Source organism: Salmo salar, chromosome 23 (genome assembly GCF_965601325.2).
Source record: "Salmo salar chromosome 23, fSalSal1, whole genome shotgun sequence".
Taxonomy (NCBI): domain Eukaryota; kingdom Metazoa; phylum Chordata; class Actinopteri; order Salmoniformes; family Salmonidae; genus Salmo; species Salmo salar.
In genome coordinates this window covers 48,127,041-48,155,016 of record NC_138313.1, presented here as the reverse complement: position 1 = coordinate 48,155,016, position 27,976 = coordinate 48,127,041, and the positions used below count along the sequence as shown (strand labels likewise).

The following is a 27,976-nucleotide window of genomic DNA, read 5'->3' as shown; positions in this document are numbered from 1 at the left end:
CAGACAGAGAGGGAGAGATACAGACAGAGAGGGAGAGATACAGACAGAGAGGGAGAGAAGAGAGATACAGACAGAGAGGGAGAGATACAGACAGAGAGGGAGAGATACAGACAGAGAGGGAGAGAAGAGAGATACAGACAGAGAGGGAGAGAAGAGAGATACAGACAGAGAGGGTGAGAGAGAGACAGAGAGGGAGAGAAGAGAGATACAGATAGAGAGGGAGAGATACAGACAGAGAGGGAGAGATACAGACAGAGAGGGAGAGATACAGATAGAGAGGGAGAGATACAGACAGAGAGGGAGAGAAGAGAGATACAGATAGAGAGGGAGAGAAGAGAGATACAGATAGAGAGGGAGAGATACAGACAGAGAGGGAGAGATACAGACAGAGAGGGAGAGAGAGAGATACAGATAGAGAGGGAGAGATACAGACAGAGAGGGAGAGATACAGACAGAGAGGGAGAGATACAGACAGAGAGGGAGAGATACAGATAGAGAGGGAGAGATACAGACAGAGAGGGAGAGAGAGAGATACAGATAGAGAGGGAGAGATACAGACAGAGAGGGAGAGATACAGACAGAGAGGGTGAGATACAGATAGAGAGGGAGAGATACAGACAGAGAGGGTGAGAAGAGAGATACAGACAGAGAGGGAGAGAAGAGAGATACAGACAGAGAGGGTGAGAGAGATACAGACAGAGAGGGAGAGATACAGACAGAGAGGGAGAGAAGAGAGATACAGATAGAGAGGGAGAGATACAGATAGAGAGGGAGAGATACAGATAGAGAGGGAGAGATACAGACAGAGAGGGAGAGATACAGACAGAGAGGGAGAGATACAGATAGAGAGGGAGAGATACAGATAGAGAGGGAGAGATACAGATAGAGAGGGAGAGATACAGACAGAGAGGGAGAGATACAGACAGAGAGGGAGAGATACAGATAGAGAGGGAGAGATACAGATAGAGAGGGAGAGATACAGATAGAGAGGGAGAGATACAGATAGAGAGGGAGAGATACAGACAGAGAGGGAGAGAAGAGAGATACAGATAGAGAGGGAGAGATACAGACAGAGAGGGAGAGAAGAGAGATACAGACAGAGAGGGAGAGAAGAGAGATACAGATAGAGAGAGAGAGATACAGACAGAGAGGGAGAGATACAGACAGAGAGGGAGAGATACAGATAGAGAGAAGAGAGATACAGATAGAGAGGGAGAGATACAGATAGAGAGGGAGAGATACAGATAGAGAGGGAGAGATACAGACAGAGAGGGAGAGAAGAGAGATACAGATAGAGAGGGAGAGATACAGACAGAGAGGGAGAGAAGAGAGATACAGACAGAGAGGGAGAGAAGAGAGATACAGATAGAGAGGGAGAGATACAGACAGAGAGGGAGAGATACAGACAGAGAGGGAGAGATACAGACAGAGAGGGAGAGATACAGACAGAGAGGGAGAGATACAGACAGAGAGGGAGAGATACAGACAGAGAGGGAGAGATACAGACAGAGAGGGAGAGATACAGACAGAGAGGGAGAGATACAGACAGAGAGGGAGAGATACAGACAGAGAGGGAGAGATACAGACAGAGAGGGAGAGAAGAGAGATACAGACAGAGAGGGAGAGATACAGACAGAGAGGGAGAGAAGAGAGATACAGACAGAGAGGGAGAGAGAGAGATACAGACAGAGAGGGAGAGATACAGACAGAGAGGGAGAGAGAGAGATACAGATAGAGAGGGAGAGATACAGACAGAGAGGGAGAGAGAGAGATACAGATAGAGAGGGAGAGAAGAGAGATACAGACAGAGAGGGAGAGATACAGACAGAGAGGGAGAGATACAGACAGAGAGGGAGAGAAGAGAGATACAGACAGAGAGGGAGAGATACAGATAGAGAGGGAGAGATACAGACAGAGAGGGAGAGATACAGACAGAGAGGGAGAGAAGAGAGATACAGACAGAGAGGGAGAGATACAGATAGAGAGGGAGAGATACAGACAGAGAGGGAGAGAGAGAAAATGGCCACAAGGGAAACCAGAGAACCCCATGTTTATCTTTATTTATTTTCCATTTTGTACTTTAACTAATTGCACATAATGACATTTGAAATGTCTTTATTCTTTTGGAACTTTTGTGAGTGTAATGTTTACTGGTCATTTTTATTGTTTATTTCACTTTTGATTATTATCTACTTCACTTGCTTTGGCAAATGTAAACATATGTTTCCCATGACAATAAAACCCTTGAATTTAAATGTAATTGAATTGAGAGGGAGAGAATGAACAGAGAGAGAGCGAGAGGGAGGAAAGAGAGATAGAGACACAGAGAGAGAGAGAGAGAGAGAGACAGACAAAGATATGCCTGCCTACCTGGCTCTTGTTTGATGATACCTGTGAGGATCTGAGAGTTGAGGGTGCTGTTTGGAGAGTCAGAGGGTTTTCTCTTCTTTGTCTGGTGGACTGGTATCCCACTGTAAACACACACACACACACACACACACACACACACACACACACACACACACACACACACACACACACACACACACACACACACGCACACACACACGATGAAATAAAGCATTTCCATTGAGATATTGATTGATCCGCTATAACATATTATGTGATTTGTTATCTGTCTTTCTCTCCCTCTCTAACCTTTCCTTCTCCCTTCCTCCCTTCCTCTGCCCTCCCTTCCTCCCTCTCTCCTCCCTCCCTCCCTCCTGCCTCCCTCCTCCCCCTCCCGCCCTCCCCCCTATACACTCCCTCCTCCCTCCCTCCCTCCTCCCTCTACACTCCCTCCTCCCTCCCTCCCTCCTCCCTCTACACTCCCTCCTCCCTCCCCATCCCTCCCTCCTCCCTCCCCCTCCCTCCCTCCTCCCTCTACACTCCCTCCTCCCTCCCTCCCTCCTCTCGCTACACTCCCTCCTCCCTCCCTCCCTCCTCCCTCTACACTCCCTCCTCCCTCTACACTCCCTCCTCCTCCCTCCCCCCTCCCTCCTCCCTCTACACTCCCTCCCTCCTCCACTCCTGGCCCAGCTGTGTGCTGCAGTTCCTGGTGACACCCCTCTCCTCCCTTATCAAACATCTTTCTCTCCTCCCTCTTCTCTCTCTCTTACCACCCTTCCATCCCTCTCTCATCCATCTCTCCCTCCCTCTCTCCTACACCCATCACTCACACCTGGCCCTGCTGTGAGTACTGCAGTAGTAAGTGATTGGCTGATTGATTGATTGATTGATTGATTGGTTGATCGATCACTCACTCCTGCTGTTGAAGAAGTTGATGCATCAGCAGGTCCTGTCCACTCCCACTGGAGGCGGGGCCAACAGGGTACTGTGAGATCATTGGCTCGGGTTTCAGGTACATGTCCCGGTGCATGTTGGGATAGCCGTGGCCGTGTGGGGGTAGAGGTGGCGGGGTCATGTGACACATGTTCTCTGGTGTCATGGTCCTCAGCATGTGAGTGTCTGGAAGACAGGGACGAAGACAGGTATGAAGACAGGGAGGAAGACAGGAAGGAAGACAGGAAGGAAGACAGGGATGAAGACAGGGAGGAAGACAGGTAGGAAGACAGGGAGGAAGACAGGTATGAAGACAGGGAGGAAGACAGGTAGGAAGACAGGGAGGAAGACAGGGAGGAAGACAGGGAGGAAGACAGGGAGGAAGACAGGAAGGAAGACAGGGAGGAAGACAGGTAGGAAGACAGGGAGGAAGACAGGGAGGAAGACAGGGAGGAAGACATGGAGGAAGACAGGGAGGAAGACAGGTAGGAAGACAGGGAGGAAGACAGGTAGGAAGACAGGGAGGAAGACAGGGAGGAAGACAGGGAGGAAGACAGGGAGGAAGACAGGGAGGAAGACAGGTAGGAAGACAGGGAGGAAGACAGGGAGGAAGACAGGGAGGAAGACAGGGAAGAAGACAGGGAGGAAGACAGGTAGGAAGACAGGGAGGAAGACAGGGAGGAAGACAGGGAGGAAGACATGGAGGAAGACAGGGAGGAAGACAGGTAGGAAGACAGGGAGGAAGACAGGGAGGAAGACAGGTAGGAAGACAGGGAGGAAGACAGGGAGGAAGACAGGGAGGAAGACAGGGAGGAAGACAGGTAGGAAGACAGGGAGGAAGACAGGGAGGAAGACAGGGAGGAAGACAGGGATGAAGACAGGGAGGAAGACAGGGAAGAAGACAGGTAGGAAGACAGGGAGGAAGACAGGGAGGAAGACAGGGAGGAAGACAGGGAGGAAGACAGGGAAGAAGACAGGTAGGAAGACAGGGAGGAAGACAGGGAAGAAGACAGGGAGGAAGACAGGGAGGAAGACAGGGAAGAAGACAGGAAGGAAGACAGGAAGGAAGACAGGGAGGAAGACAGGAAGGAAGACAGGGAGGAAGACAGGAAGGAAGACAGGAAGGAAGACAGGGAGGAAGACAGGGATGAAGACATGGAGGAAGACAGGGAGGAAGACAGGGAAGAAGACAGGGAGGAAGACAGGGAGGAAGACAGGAAGGAAGACAGGGAGGAAGACAGGGATGAAGACATGGAGGAAGACAGGGAGGAAGACAGGGAAGAAGACAGGGAGGAAGACAGGGAGGAAGACAGGAAGGAAGACAGGGAGGAAGACAGGGATGAAGACAGGGATGAAGACAGGAAGGAAGACAGGGAGGAAGACAGGGAGGAAGACAGGTAGGAAGACAGGTAGGAAGACAGGGAGGAAGACAGGGAGGAAGACAGGTAGGAAGACAGGGAGGAAGACAGGGATGAAGACAGGGATGAAGACAGGAAGGAAGACAGGAAGGAAGACAGGGATGAAGACAGGAAGGAAGACAGGGAGAAAGACAGGGAGGAAGACAGGGAGGAAGACAGGGAAGAAGACAGGGAGGAAGACAGGAAGACAGAGGAAGACATGAAGACAGGGAGGAAGACAGGAAGGAAGACAGGGAGGAAGACAGGAAGACAGAGGAAGACATGAAGACAGGGAGGAAGACAGGGAGGAAGACAGGGAGGAAGACAGGAAGACAGAGGAAGACATGAAGACAGGGAGGAAGACAGGAAGGAAGACACAAAGGAACATGTTTAGGTGTTTAATCGGTTCCATTGTAATTTCAGTTTTACATGTTTCAAGATCTGTTCTGACAATAGCTACAATAGCTTGGAATATAACATGTCCTGATAAAAGGCCCAGATACACTGAAGGCTGACTAGGGTTCCTAGTTTGGTGTATTTCGTTTTTTTTAATCATCGGTGGCCCAGGTTAAAAAACAATATTTTTGCCAGCAAACTTTGACCTCTGATGACACAGAGTGTGTGTGTTCTATTTGCTGTGAGTGTGAAGCTTCCCATCTGGTCAACCATCAAATCTGGTCAACCTTCAAATCTGGTCAACCTTCAAATCTGGTCAACCTTCCCATCTGGTCAACCTTCCCATCTGGTCAACCTTCCCATCTGGTCAACCTTCCCATCTGGTCAACCTTTCCATCTGGTCAACCTTCCCATCTGGTCAACATTTCCATCTGGTCAACCTTCCCATCTGGTCAACCTTCCATCTGGTCAACCTTCCCATCTGGTCAACCTTCCCATTTGGTCAACCTTCCCATCTGGTCAACCTTTCCATCTGGTCAACCTTTCCATCTGGTCAACCTTCCCATCTGGTCAACCTTCCCATCTGGTCAACCTTCCCATTTGGTCAACCTTCCCATCTGGTCAACCTTCCCATCTGGTCATCCTTTCCATCTGGTCAACCTTCCCATCTGGTCAACCTTTCCATCTGGTCAACCTTCCCATCTGGTCAACATTTCCATCTGGTCAACCTTCCCATCTGGTCAACCTTCCATCTGGTCAACCTTCCCATCTGGTCAACCTTTCCATCTGGTCAACCTTCCCATCTGGTCAACCTTCCCATCTGGTCAACCTTTCCATCTGGTCAACCTTCCCATCTGGTCAACCTTACCGTCACTAACATCTATATCCATACTGTAATATTATATTTCATTCCTCATCTAGTGTGTAATCAGTCCAGGTTCCCTCCACCTTAGGCTAATGGTACTTTCCATTGTTCCTTCCTGGAGCTCAGCCAATCAGATAAGACCTGCCCACACCTTCTCACTGATGGGAAAGACCAACACAGGTGGACGTGAGAACATTGTGTTGACATAAGTAGGCTACATTGTGAGTTTGTATAGCCATCTACAACTTGTGTTGGAATTCAGAAAGATACCTAGAATTTCAGTGAGAAATGTATTGAAATATACTCAATGAAATCCAGCTATTATGATACCGTTTCACAGTTCCATCAGGTATTTAAGATAGCAGATTTTACAATCTAGATTTCATCTCAAAAATGATATTCCACAGAGCGAAAAAAAAAAAACATTTCATAAGTTCTATGATCAAATTTCCTCTCCAGATAAATTGGATAAAGTTGAAATCAATAAATGACACAGGAGATTTCTCTGTAAAGAATGTATTGATTTACACAAACTTATTAACCAAATTTTGTCCAATTCTTGTTCCTCCATTCAAATGACCAGAAGAGATCAGTAACATCTATTGATCTGAACAGAGACACAGCAGAGAGAGAGACGGACGGACCGTATGAGTCCGTCCGTCTCTATACTGCACAACTATGCACTGTCCCAAATGACAACATATTCTCTATATAGTGCACTACTTTTAAACAGAGCCCTATGATCCCCAGTGGCCCTGTTCAAATGTAGTGCACTATATAGGGAATAGGGTGCCATTTGGGACAGTACCTCTGTCTGTAAGTATATACCGCACACCTACCTGTGTAGGGATACTGTATCATCAGTCTATCTCTCCGGCTCCACTCCTTGTTTTACCACTGATCTGACACATCGTAGTCCTCCACTGAGCTGAGTCTAGAGTCACCAACCACTTCCTGACTAACTACCTTCCTGTCTGACTGAGTCTAGAGTCACCAAACACTTCCTGACTAACTACCTCCCTGTCTGACTGAGTCTAGAGTCACCAATCACTTCCTGACTAACTAACTCCCTGTCTGACTGAGTCTCGAGTCACCAACCACTTCCTGACTAACTAACTCCCTGTCTGACTGAGTCACCAACCATTTCCTGACTAACTACCTTCCTGTCTGACTGAGTCTAGAGTCACCAAACACTTCCTGACTAACTACCTTCCTGTCTGACTGAGTCTAGAGTCACCAAACACTTCCTGACTAACTACCTCCCTGTCTGACTGAGTCTCGAGTCACCAACCACTTCCTGACTAACTAACTCCCTGTCTGACTGAGTCACCAAACACTTCCTGACTAACTAACTCCCTGTCTGACTGAGTCTAGAGTCACCAACCACTTCCTGACTAACTACCTCCCTTTCTGACTGAGTCTAGAGTCACCAACCACTTCCTGACTAACTACCTTCCTGTCTGACTGAGTCTAGAGTCACCAAACACTTCCTGACTAACTACCTTCCTGTCTGACTGAGTCTAGAGTCACCAAACACTTCCTGACTAACTAACTCCCTGTCTGACTGAGTCTAGAGTCACCAACCACTTCCTGACTAACTAACTCCCTGTCTGACTGAGTCTAGAGTCACCAACCACTTCCTGACTAACTAACTCCCTGTCTGACTGAGTCACCAACCACTTCCTGACTAACTAACTCCCTGTCTGACTGAGTCTAGAGTCACCAACCACTTCCTGACTAACTAACTCCCTGTCTGACTGAGTCACCAAACACTTCCTGACTAACTAACTCCCTGTCTGACTGAGTCTAGAGTCACCAAACACTTCCTGACTAACTAACTCCATGTCTGACTGAGTCTAGAGTCATCAACCACTTCCTGACTAACTATCTTCCTGTCTGACTGAGTCTAGAGTCACCAAACACTTTCTGACTAACTACCTTCCTGTCTGACTGAGTCTAGAGTCACCAACCACTTCCTGACTAACTAACTCCCTGTCTGACTGAGTCTAGAGTCACCAAACACTTCCTGACTAACTACCTTCCTGTCTGACTGAGTCTAGAGTCACCAAACACTTCCTGACTAACTAACTCCCTGTCTGACTGAGTCACCAAACACTTCCTGACTAAATAACTCCCTGTCTGACTGAGTCTAGAGTCACAAAACACTTCCTGACTAACTAACTACCTTCCTGTCTGACTGAGTCTAGAGTCACCAAACACTTCCTGACTAACTAACTCCCTGTCTGACTGAGTCTAGAGTCACCAACCACTTCCTGACTAACTAACTCCCTGTCTGACTGAGTCACCAACCACTTCCTGACTAACTAACTCCCTGTCTGACTGAGTCTAGAGTCACCAAACACTTCCTGACTAACTAACTCCCTGTCTGACTGAGTCTAGAGTCATCAACCACTTCCTGACTAACTAACTCCCTGTCTGACTGAGTCACCAACCACTTCCTGACTAACTAACTCCCTGTCTGACTGAGTCTAGAGTCATCAACCACTTCCTGACTAACTACCTCCCTTTCTGACTGAGTCTAGAGTCACCAACCACTTCCTGACTAACTAACTCCCTGTCTGACTGAGTCTAGAGTCACCAAACACTTCCTGACTAACTAACTCCCTGTCTGACTGAGTCTAGAGTCATCAACCACTTCCTAAATAACTAACTCCCTGTCTGACTGAGTCACCAACCACTTCCTGACTAACTAACTCCCTGTCTGACTGAGTCTAGAGTCATCAACCACTTCCTGACTAACTACCTCCCTTTCTGACTGAGTCTAGAGTCACCAACCACTTCCTGACTAACTAACTCCCTGTCTGACTGAGTCACCAACCACTTCCTGACTAACTAACTCCCTGTCTGACTGAGTCTAGAGTCACCAACCACTTCCTGACTAACTAACTCCCTGTCTGACTGAGTCACCAACCACTTCCTGACTAACTAACTCCCTGTCTGACTGAGTCTAGAGTCATCAACCACTTCCTGACTAACTACCTCCCTTTCTGACTGAGTCTAGAGTCACCAACCACTTCCTGACTAACTAACTCCCTGTCTGACTGAGTCACCAACCACTTCCTGACTAACTTACTCCCTGTCTGACTGAGTCTAGAGTGATCAAACACTTCCTGACTAATTAACTCACTTTCTGACTGAGTCTAGAGTCACCAACCACTTCCTGACTAACTAACTCCCTGTCTGACTGAGTCACCAACCACTTCCTGACTAACTAACTCCCTGTCTGACTGAGTCTAGAGTCACCAACCAGTTCCTGACTAACTAACTCCCTGTCTGACTGAGTCACCAACCACTTCCTGACTAACTAACTCCCTGTCTGACTGAGTCTAGAGTCATCAACCACTTCCTGACTAACTACCTCCCTTTCTGACTGAGTCTAGAGTCACCAACCACTTCCTGACTAACTAACTCCCTGTCTGACTGAGTCACCAACCACTTCCTGACTAACTAACTCCCTGTCTGACTGAGTCTAGAGTCATCAACCACTTCCTGACTAACTAAATCCCTGTCTGACTGAGTCACCAACCACTTCCTGACTAACTAACTCCCTGTCTGACTGAGTCTAGAGTCACCAACCACTTCCTGACTAACTAACTCCCTGTCTGACTGAGTCACCAACCACTTCCTGACTAACTAACTCCCTGTCTGACTGAGTCTAGAGTCACCAACCACTTCCTGACTAACTAACTCCCTGTCTGACTGAGTCACCAACCACTTCCTGACTAACTAACTCCCTGTCTGACTGAGTCTAGAGTCACCAAACACTTCCTGACTAACTAACTCCCTGTCTGACTGAGTCTAGAGTCATCAACCACTTCCTGACTAACTAACTCCCTGTCTGACTGAGTCACCAACCACTTCCTGACTAACTAACTCCCTGTCTGACTGAGTCTAGAGTCATCAACCACTTCCTGACTAACTACCTCCCTTTCTGACTGAGTCTAGAGTCACCAACCACTTCCTGACTAACTAACTCCCTGTCTGACTGAGTCTAGAGTCACCAAACACTTCCTGACTAACTAACTCCCTGTCTGACTGAGTCTAGAGTCATCAACCACTTCCTGACTAACTAACTCCCTGTCTGACTGAGTCACCAACCACTTCCTGACTAACTAACTCCCTGTCTGACTGAGTCTAGAGTCATCAACCACTTCCTGACTAACTACCTCCCTTTCTGACTGAGTCTAGAGTCACCAACCACTTCCTGACTAACTAACTCCCTGTCTGACTGAGTCACCAACCACTTCCTGACTAACTAACTCCCTGTCTGACTGAGTCTAGAGTCACCAACCACTTCCTGACTAACTAACTCCCTGTCTGACTGAGTCACCAACCACTTCCTGACTAACTAACTCCCTGTCTGACTGAGTCTAGAGTCATCAACCACTTCCTGACTAACTACCTCCCTTTCTGACTGAGTCTAGAGTCACCAACCACTTCCTGACTAACTAACTCCCTGTCTGACTGAGTCACCAACCACTTCCTGACTAACTTACTCCCTGTCTGACTGAGTCTAGAGTGATCAAACACTTCCTGACTAACTAACTCACTTTCTGACTGAGTCTAGAGTCACCAACCACTTCCTGACTAACTAACTCCCTGTCTGACTGAGTCACCAACCACTTCCTGACTAACTAACTCCCTGTCTGACTGAAGCTAGAGTCACCAACCAGTTCCTGACTAACTAACTCCCTGTCTGACTGAGTCACCAACCACTTCCTGACTAACTAACTCCCTGTCTGACTGAGTCTAGAGTCATCAACCACTTCCTGACTAACTACCTCCCTTTCTGACTGAGTCTAGAGTCACCAACCACTTCCTGACTAACTAACTCCCTGTCTGACTGAGTCACCAACCACTTCCTGACTAACTAACTCCCTGTCTGACTGAGTCTAGAGTCATCAACCACTTCCTGACTAACTAAATCCCTGTCTGACTGAGTCACCAACCACTTCCTGACTAACTAACTCCCTGTCTGACTGAGTCTAGAGTCACCAACCACTTCCTGACTAACTAACTCCCTGTCTGACTGAGTCACCAACCACTTCCTGACTAACTAACTCCCTGTCTGACTGAGTCTAGAGTCACCAACCACTTCCTGACTAACTAACTCCCTGTCTGACTGAGTCACCAACCACTTCCTGACTAACTAACTCCCTGTCTGACTGAGTCTAGAGTCACCAAACACTTCCTGACTAACTAACTCCCTGTCTGACTGAGTCTAGAGTCATCAACCACTTCCTGACTAACTAACTCCCTGTCTGACTGAGTCACCAACCACTTCCTGACTAACTAACTCCCTGTCTGACTGAGTCTAGAGTCATCAACCACTTCCTGACTAACTACCTCCCTTTCTGACTGAGTCTAGAGTCACCAACCACTTCCTGACTAACTAACTCCCTGTCTGACTGAGTCTAGAGTCACCAAACACTTCCTGACTAACTAACTCCCTGTCTGACTGAGTCTAGAGTCATCAACCACTTCCTGACTAACTAACTCCCTGTCTGACTGAGTCACCAACCACTTCCTGACTAACTAACTCCCTGTCTGACTGAGTCTAGAGTCATCAACCACTTCCTGACTAACTACCTCCCTTTCTGACTGAGTCTAGAGTCACCAACCACTTCCTGACTAACTAACTCCCTGTCTGACTGAGTCACCAACCACTTCCTGACTAACTAACTCCCTGTCTGACTGAGTCTAGAGTCACCAACCACTTCCTGACTAACTAACTCCCTGTCTGACTGAGTCACCAACCACTTCCTGACTAACTAACTCCCTGTCTGACTGAGTCTAGAGTCATCAACCACTTCCTGACTAACTACCTCCCTTTCTGACTGAGTCTAGAGTCACCAACCACTTCCTGACTAACTAACTCCCTGTCTGACTGAGTCACCAACCACTTCCTGACTAACTTACTCCCTGTCTGACTGAGTCTAGAGTGATCAAACACTTCCTGACTAACTAACTCCCTTTCTGACTGAGTCTAGAGTCACCAACCACTTCCTGACTAACTAACTCCCTGTCTGACTGAGTCACCAACCACTTCCTGACTAACTAACTCCCTGTCTGACTGAGTCTAGAGTCACCAACCACTTCCTGACTAACTAACTCCCTGTCTGACTGAGTCACCAACCACTTCCTGACTAACTAACTCCCTGTCTGACTGAGTCTAGAGTCATCAACCACTTCCTGACTAACTACCTCCCTTTCTGACTGAGTCTAGAGTCACCAACCACTTCCTGACTAACTAACTCCCTGTCTGACTGAGTCACCAACCACTTCCTGACTAACTAACTCCCTGTCTGACTGAGTCTAGAGTCATCAACCACTTCCTGACTAACTAAATCCCTGTCTGACTGAGTCACCAACCACTTCCTGACTAACTAACTCCCTGTCTGACTGAGTCTAGAGTCACCAACCACTTCCTGACTAACTAACTCCCTGTCTGACTGAGTCACCAACCACTTCCTGACTAACTAACTCCCTGTCTGACTGAGTCTAGAGTCACCAACCACTTCCTGACTAACTAACTCCCTGTCTGACTGAGTCACCAACCACTTCCTGACTAACTAACTCCCTGTCTGACTGAGTCTAGAGTCATCAACCACTTCCTGACTAACTACCTCCCTTTCTGACTGAGTCTAGAGTCACCAACCACTTCCTGACTAACTAACTCCCTGTCTGACTGAGTCACCAACCACTTCCTGACTAACTAACTCCCTGTCTGACTGAGTCTAGAGTCATCAACCACTTCCTGACTAACTAACTCCCTGTCTGACTGAGTCACCAACCACTTCCTGACTAACTAACTCCCTGTCTGACTGAGTCTAGAGTCACCAAACACTTCCTGACTAACTAACTCCATGTCTGACTGAGTATAGAGTCATCAACCACTTCCTGACTAACTAACTCCCTGTCTGACTGAGTCACCAACCACTTCCTGACTAACTAACTCCCTGTCTGACTGAGTCACCAAACACTTCCTGACTAACTAACTCCCTGTCTGACTGAGTCACCAACCACTTCCTGACTAACTAACTCCCTGTCTGACTGAGTCTAGAGTCATCAACCACTTCCTGACTAACTAACTCCCTGTCTGACTGAGTCACCAACCACTTCCTGACTAACTAACTCCCTGTCTGACTGAGTCTAGAGTCATCAACCACTTCCTGACTAACTAACTCCCTGTCTGACTGAGTCACCAACCACTTCCTGACTAACTAACTCCCTGTCTGACTGAGTCTAGAGTCACCAAACACTTCTGTATCTCTTGTTTTCGCTCTAGTTCTCTCTCTCTCTCTATTAATTGACTCATTTTGGCAGTCTTTTTAACTGTTCTTGACTATTTTGTGTTCGAGGCAGGAGAAAGGCAGGGGTGAGTCAGGGGCAAAAGAGGGCTCAGACTTACCATTGACCTGCTGAGGGGAGTATGGCTCAGAACTGGAGTCTGGGGGGGACTCTGGGAGCGTCCTGGAACATAATATTCACAAGGTTGGGATAAAGCACACACTTTGTTGATAGCTTGCTTTATTGAGGAAACACTTCATCTACTATAACTTTTCAAGATCTAGAACTTTCTAAAAACAGAAAGTGTCACAGCGTTGTACAAAAGCGCATCATACTGTGACACTTTCTGTATTTAGACAGTTCTAGATCTTGAAGACTTGATTGCTGACATGCAAAAAACATTTTGGGACTGTTCCAACAGTGGACTAATGAAACAAATTTCACAAGATAGCTTTTGAGTGGAATTTCCCGTTAAAGCGGCAATCTGTGGTTGCTACATCCGTTTTTTGTACTTGTAAATTAATTATATATATATATGCAATGATTGTTGAAGAATATAAATTATAAATGCCTCATGAGTTTAGTTCAACAGTCGTACCCCATCAGAAGACAGAAATATAAACTTGTTTTACTCCAATGTTTGTTTGTAAATCCCATGGTGTATAACTATAATGTTTATATCATGGATGGTCAATCCTTGCATCTATACTTCTGTCTATGAATTTGAGAGTGGTTACATTTCTCATTTCCCCATCAGTTTTTTTTTTCTAACAGAAACAGCGACCGGGAAAACACGTTGTTATTGTTTAAACTAAAGGATTGGCTGGTTGAGGATGAATGTACTTTCTCTGGATAAGATACTTCTGTTTTTTCATAAGGAGAAAACAGTGATATGTTCTCCAGTTTGTTTGTGCAAATTGATTGATTACAAATTATTTCCAGGCCATTGAGTCTGTCTTGTCTGTGTGGTTTCTGTAATTTTGCCTCGTTTCTGATATCCCCCTCCTTCCTGTCTTCGCTGGTTAAGTTGAGTTAATCAAGCACTGATTACAAAATGGAATTGAACTCTGACTATGGTGTCAGTCTGACTGTGACGACTTTGAATCGACGTGGAAAAACTGATTTGGATTTGAAAAAAGTTATCAAACGTAAGAGAATTTTTTTTTTATTTGCACCCAACTTTATTAAACCTAAATCCAATGACATGTTGATTTCATGTTGACTTCACGTCAGTTGACAACTCAACCAGACGTAAATCAAAACTAGATGTTGAATTGGCGTATGGTCCAGTGGGGACTCTTGAGACTGGCTTCCAGCTCGCAGTGCAAAGTTGTATAAATTTGAGTTAAAACGATTATCTTTTTAATAAAGTTGTATCTCTCATCTGATATTACAATCGCTCAAGAAGTAGAGGACAATTATTATGTCACTCCAACCTGCTGGGATTTAACAGTATTATACATCTCTCATCTTCCTACACACATCAGCTGTTTCCATCCACACAGAGTCATGTGAATACATGTGTGGCTCTGATAGCTCCCCCACCTTCAACATACTCTATGAATCCCTTTATCCATCTCCTCCCTGACCCGACCCAGTCAGCTCACCCAGGTGCGTAGTTTCCTCTGTGTTCCGGCTTGATGTGGTTCTGCTGCTGCTGGTTCTGGTTCTGCTGGTGGTGCTGTTGCCCAAGGCAAGGGTAGTTGTTGTGTCTCAGCAGACCCAGAGGAGGGGGTGGGGGATAGGGTGTCTGGTGGGGCTGGGGCTGGGGGTGGGGGTTTCCCTGACGTAGGGAGATAGGGGAGTTCACGCCACACAATAGGCTCCCAGCGGAGGAGACTCCGGCCTGGGTTAACGAGTAGGAGTTAGCCCCTGGGGCACCGCCGTGGACCTCAGAGAAACAGCTGGAAAAACACAGAGAAGAAAGATAGAGTTGTGTTTGGTTATTATCAGTTCAGTTGGAAATCATAATGGAATAGCATGTTATGAATTTATTGTTGTTGTTGTGTTTATTTATTTATTTATTTTTTAATTGAAACTTTATTTAACTAGGCAAGTCAGTTAAGAAGGAATTCTTGAAATCCAGGTAGTTTTCCCCGTTTGGTGCCAAATGAAGATGACCCTGGTTATATATAGTTGTTGTTGGGTCGTATTTACAAGCTGGTCCCAGGTCTGTTTGTGCTGTAGACAACTCCTATGGTTATTGTACAAAATACAGAAACAACTGATCTGGGAACAGGGCCATATTCATTAGAAAATAAACTGAAGGGAAAAAAAGCGGACTGACACATGGAGGGACTACCTGAAACACGAATTGTAATTTGATCTGGCTATCGCTCTGAGTCACTCACATGTCAGTGCTGTCGTCCTCCTTACCGATGTAGTCCTCCAGAATACTGGTGTCAATGTTCGCTGGCTCCAAGGAGCTGGTAATATCATGACCTACAGAGAGAGGTAATATCATGACCTACAGAGAGAGGTAATATCATGACCTACAGAAAGAGGTAATATCATGACCTACAGAGAGAGGTAATATCATGACCTACAGAGAGAGGTAATATCATGACCTACAGAGAGAGGTAATATCATGACCTACAGAGAGAGGTAATATCATGACCTACAGAGAGAGGTAATATCATGACCTACAGAGAGAGGTAATATCATGACCTACAGAGAGAGGTAATATCATGACCTACAGAGAGAGGTAATATCATGACCTACAGAGAGAGGTAATATCATGACCTACAGAGAGAGGTAATATCATGACCTACAGAGAGAGGTAATATCATGACCTACAGAGAGAGGTAATATCATGACCTACAGAGAGAGGTAATATCATGACCTACAGAGAGAGGTAATATCATGACCTACAGAGAGAGGTAATATCATGACCTACAGAGAGAGAGGTATGTGTGTGTGTGTGTGTGTGTGTGTGTGTGTGTGTGGTGTGTGTGTGTGTGTGTGTGTGTGTGTGTGTGTGTGTGTGTGTGTGTGTGGTGTGTGTGTGTGTGTGTGTGTGTGTGTGTGTGTGTGTGTGTGTGTGTGTGCAGAAACCAAGAGTTGTGTTGGTGCTGACAGGTATTTTTATGGTTGGGTACAGACGACTCTGTGAGTGTAATTAATTACCCAGACATACCAAGTTCCCTCTCGGGTAATTAACTTGGTAATTTAATCACCAATCCCCATATTGTTTTTATTTACTTTTCTGCTCTTTTGCACACCAGTATTTCTACTTGCACATCATCATCTGCTCATCTATCACTCCAGTGTTCATTTGCTAAATTGTAATTACTCTGCTACTATGGCCTATTTATTGCCTTACCTCCTCATGCCATTTGCACACACTGTATATAGACTTTCTTTTTTTAAATTGTATTATTGACTGTATGTTTGTTTATTCCATGTGTAACTCTGTGTTGCTGTTGTTTGTCTCACTGCTTTGCTTTATCTTGGCCAGGTCGCAATTGTAAATTAGAACTTGTTCTCAACTAGCCTACCTGGTTAAATAAAGATGAAATAAAAAAATACAAAAATTGGGTTGTAATTTAATTACCCAGACATACTTGGGTTGTAATTAATTACCCAGACATACCTAGGTTGTATTTAATTACCCAGACATACTTGGATTGTAATTAAGAAGCTAGTACTGGTGTTGCGTAGTTTACTGGGTATACTGGAAGCTAGTACTGGTTTCAGTGTTGGTGTGTGAAATAATGAATCCCTCTATTCTTTCCCCTCCTCTCACCTCCACTCCTCCTTTCATCCCCCACTCCCCACCTCTCACTCCATCCAGGGACGTGGGAGCATATTCACCCCTTCTCAGCGAAAGCTCCCTAAATCCCAAACACATGATCCAACCCCATAATCCCCATTAACACACGCACACATATTTTCACTAAAATGTAAAAAAAAAATCTGTTTTTTTTGTTTTGTTGGGGGGGTAAAAACAGTTAGGGGATTTCACCAATAAAGTGAGTGAAGGTGAGAATGAAGAGGTGGAGAAGGGGGTGGAGGGGGTTCTACCTGGAACCAAAAGGGTTCTACCTGGAACCAAAAGGGGTTCTTCAAAGGGTTCTAATGTGGGGAGAAGTACCTTTTTAGGTTTTACATAGCAACTTTTTTTCTGTACCCTCAAAACCCCAGACACCATCCTCTCTCTCTGTCTCTCACCCTCTCTCTCTCTGTCTCTGAAATTCAATTTCAATTTAAGGGGCTTTATTGGCATGAGAAACATATGTTTACATCTCTCTCTCGCTCGCTCTCTCTCTTTCCCTCTCTCTCTCTCTCTCTCTCTCTCTCCCTCTCTCTCTCTCTCTCTCTCTCTCTCTCACTCTCTCTCTCTCTCTTTCTTGCTCTGTCTCTCTCTCTCACTCTCCCCCTCCCTCCCTGTCTTTGATAGATTAAGCTGCTGCTCAGTTCGGAATGTCAAGAATTTATCTGTTAGTGTTGGATAAACTATTTTCTTTTTCTCTCTCTCTATCTCTCTCTCTTTCTTCCCCCTCTGTCTCAAAACACTCACATTTTAAAATCTCACTGATCAGTGCTTAGGCACCTCTCCCTTACAAGGAAGAGAGCAAGATAGAGTGTGAAAACAGTTATAGATGGGATATCTTGAGATTAAAAGTTATTGGTACACTCTTTAAAAAAGGTGCTATCTAGAACCTACATGTTTTTTGGGGGGGCTGTCCCCATAGGATAATTCTTTGGGGTTCTATTTGGAACTATTTCCAGAGAGGGTTCTACATGGAACTCAAAAGAGTTCTACCTGGAACCAAAAAGGGCTCTCCTATGCGGACAGCCGAAGAACCCTTTGAAACCATTTTTTTCTAGGAGTGTGGGACAATGGGAAAGTCTTCAAAACAATTCAGCAAATGCCTTCATCTTGAGATTAGAAATTATTGAGCAACTCTTGGATGGGACAAGAGAAGTTTGCTTGAAAAATTTGGCAAATGCCTTCAACAGGGTATTTCAGACTGGGTGCCTTGAAAAAGCCTCGTTGACACTGCACATAGCCTTGGGATAACAACTGCCTTAGCCTGGGGAAAACAGCTGCCTTAGCCTGGGGCTAAAAACTGCCTTAGCCTGGAGCTAACAGCTGCCTTAGCCTGGAGCTAACAGCTGCCTTAGCCTTGGGCTAACAGCTGCCTTAGCCTGGAGCTAACAGCTGCCTTAGCCTGGAGCTAACAGCTGCCTTAGCCTGGAGCTAACAGCTGCCTTAGCCTGGGGCTAACAGCTGCCTTAGCCTGGGGCTAACAGCTGCCTTAGCATGGGGCTAACAGCTGCCTTAGCCTGGAGCTAACAGCTGCCTTAGCCTGGGGCTAACAGCTGCCTTAGCCTGGGGCTAACAGCTGCTTTAGCCTGGAGCTACCAGCTGCCTTAGCCTGGGGCTAACAGCTGCCTTAGCCTTGGGCTAACAGCTGCCTTCGCCTGGAGCTAACAGCTGCCTTAGCTTGGAGCTAACAGGGCAATAATATAACAGTGTACATGTCAGTCTCTCTTGGCTCAAAGTAGAGTAGAGACTGACTGTATCAATTATTGTTTTCGTGAAACATATGAATTAGTTAAAAATTCAATATTATCTGTATAATCAATTGATGTATCATATAGCTCTGACTTACCCCACCAGACATGCAACCAGGGGTCTCTTCACTGTCCCCAAATCCAGAGCCAATTCAAGGCAACGCACAGTATTATACATGATCACATGGAACTGCCTTCCTCCTAACAAAAGCAAAACCTCACAGCACAATGCCTCTCCTCTATCTGACCTAAATCATTATTTTCTTATGTATATGTACTGATGTGTGGGTAACTGTCAGTAATGTGTAACTGTCAGTAATGTGTAACTGACAGTAATATGTAACTGTCAAATCAAGTCAAATTGTATTTGTCACATGCGCCGAATACAACAGGTGTAGAACCTTACAGTGAAATGCTTACTTACAAGCCCTTCACCAACAATGAGGTTTTAAGAAAATACAATAACAAAAAAAGCAAGAGATAAGAATAACAAATAATTAAATAGCAGCAGTAAATAACAATAGCGGGGCTATATACAGGGGGGTACCGGTATAGAGTCAATGTGCGTGGGCACCAGTGTCGAGGTAATTGAGGTAATATGTACATGTAGAAGTGACTATGCATAGATAATAACAGTCAGTAATATGTAACTGACAGTAATATGTAACTATGTTCGCTCCCTCACGATGTCATCAGTGTGCGCAGCTGAACACTGTATGCTGGAACGACTCAGTTTGTTATTTGAACTAAAACATAACAACCTTTGTTAAACATAAATTGCCGAACTTGTTTTTTGCATGGATTCCGCGGCGCAGTTAGCTTTTAACAGCTAGGACCACTATTTCTTGTCCCGGAATCCCGCTTAACTGACAGGTTAAAGTCTGCTTGAAAGAGCCGCTAATCTAGCTAAACTGCTAACGTTCGCCGTCAAGCTAACGAAGCTAGTCCCAGAGGAGTTTTCCAAGGGAACCCTCTATGTCTGCAGAAGTAAACGGTTACAGCGTGGTAGAAGTTGTATCTACTACGCTTTGTATCGGGAGAAACTGGATCACTCAGAGTTTCAACGCGGCAATTGTTTACTTGCCGAAGCTTATAGGCTAACTTTAGCAGTTTAGCTAGGTTAGCAGCTCTTTAACCTGTCAGTTAAGCGGGATTCCAGGACAAAGCCTCCTTCACTCATGCCGCCAAACATACCCTCGTAGAACTGACTATCCTACCGATCCTTCTACTTTGGCGATGGCCTTTACAAAATATCCCCCGGCACTCAGCAAACTGGATGTAGTCTATCACAGTGCCATCCGTTTTGTCACCAAAGCCCCATATACTACCCACCACTGCAACCTGTATGCTCTCGTTGGCTGGCCCTCACTACATATCCGTCGCCAAACCCACTGGCTCCAGGTCATCTATAAGTCTTTGCTAGGTAAAGCCCTGCCTTATCTCAGCTCACTGGTCACCATAGCAACACCCACCCGTAGCATGCGCTCCAGCAGGTATATTGCACTGGTCATCCCCAAAGCAAACACTTCCTTTGAACGCCTTTCCTTCCAGTTCTCTGCTGCCAATGACTGGAACGAATTGCAAAAATCTCTGAAGCTGGAGTCTTATATCTCCCTCTCTAAATTTAAGCATCAGCTGTCAGAGCAGCTTACCGATCACTGTACCTGTACACAGCCCATCTGTAAATAGCCCACCCTACTACCTCATCCCCATATTATTACTTACCCTCTTGCTCTTTTGCACCCCAGTATCTCTACTTGCACATCATCATCTGCACATCTATCACTCCAGTATTAATGCTAAATTGTAATTATTTTAGCTCTAGAGCCTATTTATTGTCTACCTCCCTACTCTTCTACATTTGCACACACTGTACATAGATTTTTCTATTTTTCTATTTTTCTTTTGTGTTATTGACTGTACATTTGTTTATGTGTAACTCTGTGTTGTTTTTTTTGTCACACTGCTTTTGCTTTATTCTTGGCCAGGTTGCAGTTGTAAATGAGAAATTGTTCTCAACTGGCCTACCTGGTTAAATAAAGGTGAAATAAAATAAATATACTAAATAAAATAGGCTTCCTTGATCACCCAGGTTGCCAGCCTTCATCAGAAACTGGGGGAAAAGCAGAGTGGAATGTTTACCATTTAGCGCATGTTGGATGCATCTCTGTCTTGTCATTTGTCTCTATCCAACTGGCCTGTGTTGCCCGGAGTTCTTTCACCAGGGGAGCTATCTCCTGCCTGTCCTCCCCCATCTAATAGAGGAGTCGAAGGAGCACAGCAAGAAGAACATGGCAATCAATGATAGTCGTAAGTCACGAGCCATGGAAGCCGAAGACAGCGGCCTCCCAATGAGAGGCCTGGAGAGGATACAAACAACGAATAGTTTTGCCGCCCTGGAGCCTGATCTCCCTGCATCTTCGTCACTGGGGGTACCTGTGTCTGGAGCCTGATCTCCCTGCATCTTCGTCACTGGGGGTACCTGTGTCTGGAGCCTGATCTCCCTGCATCTTCGTCACTGGGGGTACCTGTGTCTGGAGCCTGATCTCCCTGCATCTTCGTCACTGGGGGTACCTGTGTCTGGAGCCTGATCTCCCTGCATCTTCGTCGCTGGGGGTACCTGTATCTGGAGTCTGATCTCCCTGCATCTTCATCACTGGGGGTACCTGTGTCTGGAGCCTGATCTCCCTGCATCTTCGTCGCTGGGGGTACCTGTGTCTGGAGCCTGATCTCCCTGCATCTTCGTCACTGAGGGTACCTGTGTCTGGAGCCTTCTTCGTCGCTGTGGGGTACCTGTGCCTACTCCTACTCCTTCCCCTACGATTTCGAAGTCGACGTCGGCAACCGTCCGTCCCTGCTCTGGATCGAGCGGGGCTTCTCCATCTGTCGGAGGCCTGCACCATCCTGTGAAGCGTGAGAGTGGGCGGATTTCCTTGTTCTTCTCTCCAGCTGTGATTGTTGGGCAGCTCCATGGTAAGAAATGTGACTGTTCCTGGTGCAAAAACAATGTCCTACACCGGAGCTCGAATAAATCACATTACTAAGCTGCTCCTGAATGTACTACACCAGGACATGGACATCGATTCTATCGTATTCCATGTGGGTTTTAATGACATTATGAAGGGCAGCTCTGAACAGTTGAAACTGGATTTTAAAGAGCTGATTGACTCTCTGCTAGACACTAATAAAAGACCCATCATATCTGGCCCTGTGTCCTCTCTGAATCGTGGCATTGAACACTTTAGCAGGATTCTTTCTCTTCACAACTGGCTGCGTGATTATTGCAGCTCAATGGGTGTAACTTTTGCTGACAATCCACCCAAATCATTTGGGTTGCTGGATCCTTTCACAGCATTATAAGGCTGCGTTGATACAATGACTTATCAATGACCCAAGCCCAGCTCAGTTAATCCCTACCATTGTGTCGCTGAGTTATTATAATGCTTCACCATATGTACTTTATAACAGGAAGATACAATGTTAGTAACCTAAATTAACTGCCCTGAATGCCTCTGCTGATCCTACAGCTATTGTATGCAAAAATCATGTGTCTATGAACCAGATTTATACTGTTAGCACTGAGGCGGTGTGCCCTAGTAGGAAGACAACTATGTGCAGCTCACTCTGCACTAACATAAATAACATGAGAACATCTACTTCTGCTAAGCTTCCCAGTAAAGCAATGAAAAAAGCAAGCATCCCAGAAAAGTGCTCAAAATAGCCCCCGTTAACACATGTAGCTTAATAAGAAACAAGGTTCATGAAGTCAATAACTTGCTGGTAACAGATGACATTCATATTCTGACTATCTCTGGAACTCACTTAGATAATACCTTTGATGATACAGTGGTAGTAATACAAGGTTATAACATTTACAGAAAATACAGAAATGACAGTGGTGGAGGTGTTGCTGTTTATATTCAGAACCACATTCCTGTAAAGATTAGAGAGAATCTCATGTTAAATACTGTTGAAGTAATATGGCTACAGGTTCATCTGCCTCACCTAAAGCCCATTCTGGTGGGAAACTGCTATAGACCACCAAGTGCTAACAGTCAGTATCTGGATAACGTGTGAAATGCTTGACAATGTATATGATATCAACAGAGAGGTATATTTTCTGGGTGATGTAAATATTGACTGCCTTTCATCAAGCTGCCCATTGGCAGTCTCTATGGGGGTGCCACAGGGTTCAATTCTCGGGGCGACTCTCTTCTCTGTATACATCAATGATGTCGCTCTTGCTGCTGGTGATTCTCTGATCCACCTCTACGCAGACGACACCATTCTGTATACTTCTGGCCCTTCTTTGGACACTGTGCTAACTAACCTCCAGACGAGCTTCAATGCCATACAACTCTCCTTCTGTGGACTCCAACTGCTCTTAAATGCAAGTAAAACTAAATGCATGCTCTTCAACCGATCGCTGCCCGCACCTGCCCGCCCGTCCAGCATAACTACTCTGGACGGTTCTGACCTAGAATATGTGGACAACTACAAATACCTAGGTGTCTGGTTAGACTGTAAACTCTCCTTCTAGACCCACATTAAGCATCTCCAATCCAAAATGAAATCTAGAAATGGTTTCCTATTTCACAACAAAGCATCCTTCACTCATGCTGCCAAACATACCCTCGTAAAACTGACCATCCTACCGATCCTCGGCTTCAGCGATGTCATTTACAAAATAGCCTCCAACACTCGACTCAACAAATTGGATGCAGTCTATCACAGTGCCATCCGTTTTGTCCCCAAAGCCCCTTATACTACACACCACTGCGACCTGTACGCACTCGTTGGCTGGTCCTTGCTTCATACTCGTCGCCAAAACCCACTGGCTCCAGGGCATCTACAAGACTTTGCTAGGTAAAGCCCCGCCTTATCTCATCTCACTGGTCACCAAAGCAGCACCCACCCGTAGCACGCGCTCCAGCAGGTATATTTCACTGGTCATCCCCAAAGCCAATTCCTACTTTGGCCGCCTTTCCTTCCAGTTCTCTGCTGTCAATGACTGGAACAAACTGCAAAAATCGCTGAAGCTGGAGACTCCTATCTCCCTCACTAACTTCAAGCACCAGCTGTCAGAGCAGCTCACAGATCATTGCACCTGCACATAGCCCATCTGTAAATAGCCCATCCAACTACCCCATCCCCCATATTGTTATTTATTTTATTTATTTTGCTCCTTTGCACCCCAGTATCTCTACTTGCACATTCATCTTCTGCACATCTATCACTCCAGTGTTTAATTGTTATATCATAATTACCTCGCCACTATGGCCTATTTTATTGCCTTACCTTCCTTATCTTACCACATTTGCACACACTGTATATATACTTTTTTCTGCTGTATTATTGACTGAATGTTTGTTTATTCCATGTGTAACTCTGTGTTGTTGTATGTGTCGAACTGCTTTGCTTTATCTTGGCCAGGTCGCGGTTGTAAATGAGAAGTTGTTCTCAATTGGCCCACCTGGTTAAATAAAGGTGAAATAAAAATAAAGAAAAAAAGAAAAAGGAAAAAGCTTCAAACTGCAGTGGTTCAGGTTATCAGTCAACCTACCAGGGTGGTTACAAACAGCACAGAAATAAAATCATCAACATGTATTGATCACAGCTTTACTAATGCTGCAGAAATATGCTTCAAAGCAGTATCCAAATCCATCAGATGTAGTGACCACAACATAGTAACCATATCTAGGAAAACCAAAGTTCCAAAGGCTGGGCCTAATATAGTGCATAAGAAGTCATACAATACGTTTTGTAGTGATTTCCATGTTGATGATGTAAATAATATTTGTTGGTCCATGGTGTGTAATGAGGAGCAAACAGACGCTGCACTTGACACATTTATGAAATTGCTTATTCCCAGGTTCTAATAAGCATGCACCTATTAAGAAAATTACTGTAAAAAACGTTAAATCCTTGTGGATTGATGAGGAATTGAAAAATGTTATGGTTGAGAGGGAAAGGCAAATAAGTCTAGCTACACAACCGATTGGCAAACGTACTGCAAATTGAGGAATCATGCGACTAAACTGAATGAAAAGAAGAAGAAACTACACTATGAAACAAAGATAAATGACATAAAGAATGATAGTAAAAAGCGTTGGAGCACCTTCAATTATATTTTGGGAAAAAGGCAAACTCCAAGCTCCATCATTCATCGAATCAGATGATTCATCACAAAACCAACTGATATTGCCAACTACTTTAATGATTTTTTTCTTTGACAAGATTAGTAAACTTAGGCAAGACATGCCAGCAACAAACGCCGACACTACACATCCAAGTATATCTGACCAAATTATGAAAGGCAAGAACTGTAATTTTGAATTCCGTAAAGTGAGTGTGGAAGAGGTAAAACAATTATTGTTGTCTATCAACAATGACAAGCCACCGGAGCCTGACAACTTGGATGGAAAATTACTTAGGATAATAGCGGACGATATTGCCACTCGTATTTGCCACATCTTCAATTTAAGCCAACTAGAAAGTGTTTGCCCTCAGGCCTGGAGGGAAGCAAAAGTCATTCCTCTACCTAAGAATAGTAAAGCCCCCTTTACTGGCTCAAATTGGTGACCAATCAGCCTGTTTTCAACCCTCACTAAACTTTTTTTTAAATGGTGTTTGACCAGATACAATGGTATTTTACAGTAAACAAATTGACAACAGACTTTCAGCACGCTTATAGCGAAGGACATTCAACAAGCACAGCACTTACACAAATGACTGATGATTGGCTGAGAGAAATTTATGATAAAAGATTGTGGGAGTTGTTTTGTTAGACTTCAGTGCGGCTTTTAACCGCATTGTTGCTGAAAAAACGTATGTGTTATGGCTTTACACCTCCTGCTATATTGTGGATACAGAGTTGCCTGTCTAACAGAAGACAGAGGGTGTCTTTAATGGAAGCCTCTCCAACATAATCCAGGTAGAATCAGGAATTCCCCAGGGCAGCTGTCTAGGCCCTTTACTTTTTTCAATCTTTACTAACGACATGCCACTGGCTTTACGTATATGTATGCGTATGACTCAACACTATACATGTCAGCGACTACACCGACTGAAATGACTGCAACATTTAAAGAGCTGCAGCTAGTTTCAGAATGGGTGGCAAGGAATAAGTTAGTCCTAAATATTTCAAAAACTAAAAGCATTGTATTTGGGACAAATCATTCACTAAACCCTAAACATCAACTAAATCTTGTAATAAATAATGTGGAAATTGAGCAAGTAGAAGTGACTAAACTGCTTGGAGTAACCCTGGATTGTAAACTGTAATGGTCAAGGAAGAGTAGCTGCTGCCTTGGCAAAATGCAAATACCAACTGTCAGTAATGTGTAACTGTCAGTAATGAGTAACTGTCATTAATGTGTAACTGTCAGTAATGTGTAACTGTCAGTAATGAGTAACTGTCATTAATGTGTAACTGTCAGTAATGTGTAACTGTCATTAATGTGTAACTGTCATTAATGTGTAACTGTCAGTAATGCGTAACTGTCATTAATGTGTAACTGTCACTAATGTGTAACTGTCAGTAATGTGTAACTGTCACTAATGTGTAACTGTCAGTAATGTGTAACTGTCAGTAGGACCGTATTTTTGGTTCTATTGTTGTTATGTTAAATGTGTGTAGTTCTGTCCTTGACCTCTTCTTGTCTATTGATGTTCTGTATCATGTTCTATGTTGTGTGTGGAACCCAGGAAGTGTTGCTGCTGCTTCAGCAACAGTTAATGGGACTCCAAATAACTACTAAATACACCAGAGTAAAATGTCAGTCTGGATCCCACTAATAGTTATAACTATTAAATACAGCAGAGTAAAATGTCAGTTTGGATCCCACTAATAGTAATAACTATTAACCTGTTAGGGCTAGGGGGCAGTATTGACACGGCCGGATAAAAAACGTACCCGATTTAATCTGGTTCCTACTCCTGCCCAGTAACTAGAATATGCATATAATTATTGGCTTTGGATAGAAAACACCCTAACGTTTCTAAAACTGTTTGAATGGTGTCTGTGAGTATAACAGAACTCATATGGCAGGCAAAACCCTGAGAAGATTCTGAACAGGAAGTGGCCTGTCTGACAAGTTGTTGTTCATCTTGGCTCTTTTTATTGAAGACTGAGGATCTTTGCTGTAACGTGACACTTCCTACGGCTCCCATAGGCTCTCAGAGCCCGGGAAAAAGCTGAATGATATCGAGGCAGCCTCTGGCTGAAATACATTATCGCGTTTGGCAAGTGGCCGATCAGAGGACAATGGGCTTAGGCGCGTGCACGAGACGACCCCGTGCTTTATTTTCTTTCCTCTTTTTACCTAAACGCAGATTCCCGGTCGGAATATTATCGCTTTTTTTATGAGAAAAATGGCATAAAAATTTATTTTAAACAGCGGTTGACATGCTTCGAAGTACGGTAATGGAATATTTAGAAATGTTTTGTCACGAAATGCGCCATGCTCGTCACCCTTATTTACCCTTTCGGATAGTGTCTTGAACGCACGAACAAAACGCCGCTATTTGGATATAACAATGGATTATTTGGGACCAAACCAACACTTGTTATTGAAGTAGAAGTCCTGGGAGTGCATTCTGACGAAGAACAGCAAAGGTAATAACATTTTTCTTATAGTAAATCTGACTTTGGTGAGTGCTAAACTTGCTGGGTGTCTAAATAGCTAGCCCTGTGATGCCGGGCTATCTACTGAGAATATTGCAAAATGTGCTTTCACCGAAAAGCTATTTTAAAATCGGACATATCGAGTGCATAGAGGAGTTCTGTATCTATAATTCTTAAAATAATTGTTATGTTTTTTGTGAACGTTTATCGTGAGTAATTTAGTAAATTCACCGGCAGTGTTCGGTGGGAATGCTAGTCACATGCTAGTCACATGCTAATGTAAAAAGCTGGTTTTTGATATAAATATGAACTTGATTGAACAAAACATGCATGTATTGTATAACATAATGTCCTAGGGTTGTCATCTGATGAAGATCATCAAAGGTTAGTGCTGCATTTAGCTGTGGTTTGGGTTTATGTGACATTATATGCTAGCTTGAAAAATGGGTGTCTGATTATTTCTGGCTGGGTACTCTGCTGACATAATCTAATGTTTTGCTTTCGTTGTAAAGCCTTTTTGAAATCGGACAGTGTGGTTAGATTAACGAGAGTCTTGTCTTTAAAATGGTGTAAAATAGT

At 44.8% G+C, this 27,976-nt stretch overlaps 1 protein-coding gene across 5 annotated transcripts in view; it reads right to left on the bottom strand.

Annotated features, from left to right (window-relative positions):
* LOC106584806 (myelin regulatory factor) overlaps positions 1–27,976 on the bottom strand; it is a 118,495-nt gene that overhangs the window by 37,086 nt on the left and 53,433 nt on the right. For 4 of the 5 annotated variants that reach the window (XM_045705894.2, XM_045705896.2, XM_045705897.2 and 1 more), the window contains exons 2-6: positions 15,603–15,693; positions 14,859–15,155; positions 13,373–13,434; positions 3,264–3,468; positions 2,371–2,471 (exon numbers count right to left, since the gene is read on the bottom strand). In XM_045705894.2, the coding sequence (XP_045561850.2) occupies positions 2,371–2,471; positions 3,264–3,468; positions 13,373–13,434; positions 14,859–15,155; positions 15,603–15,693 (756 nt within the window). The remainder of the gene's footprint in view (positions 1–2,370; positions 2,472–3,263; positions 3,469–13,372; positions 13,435–14,858; positions 15,156–15,602; positions 15,694–27,976) is intronic. The other variant, XM_045705898.2, reaches the window with a different exon arrangement.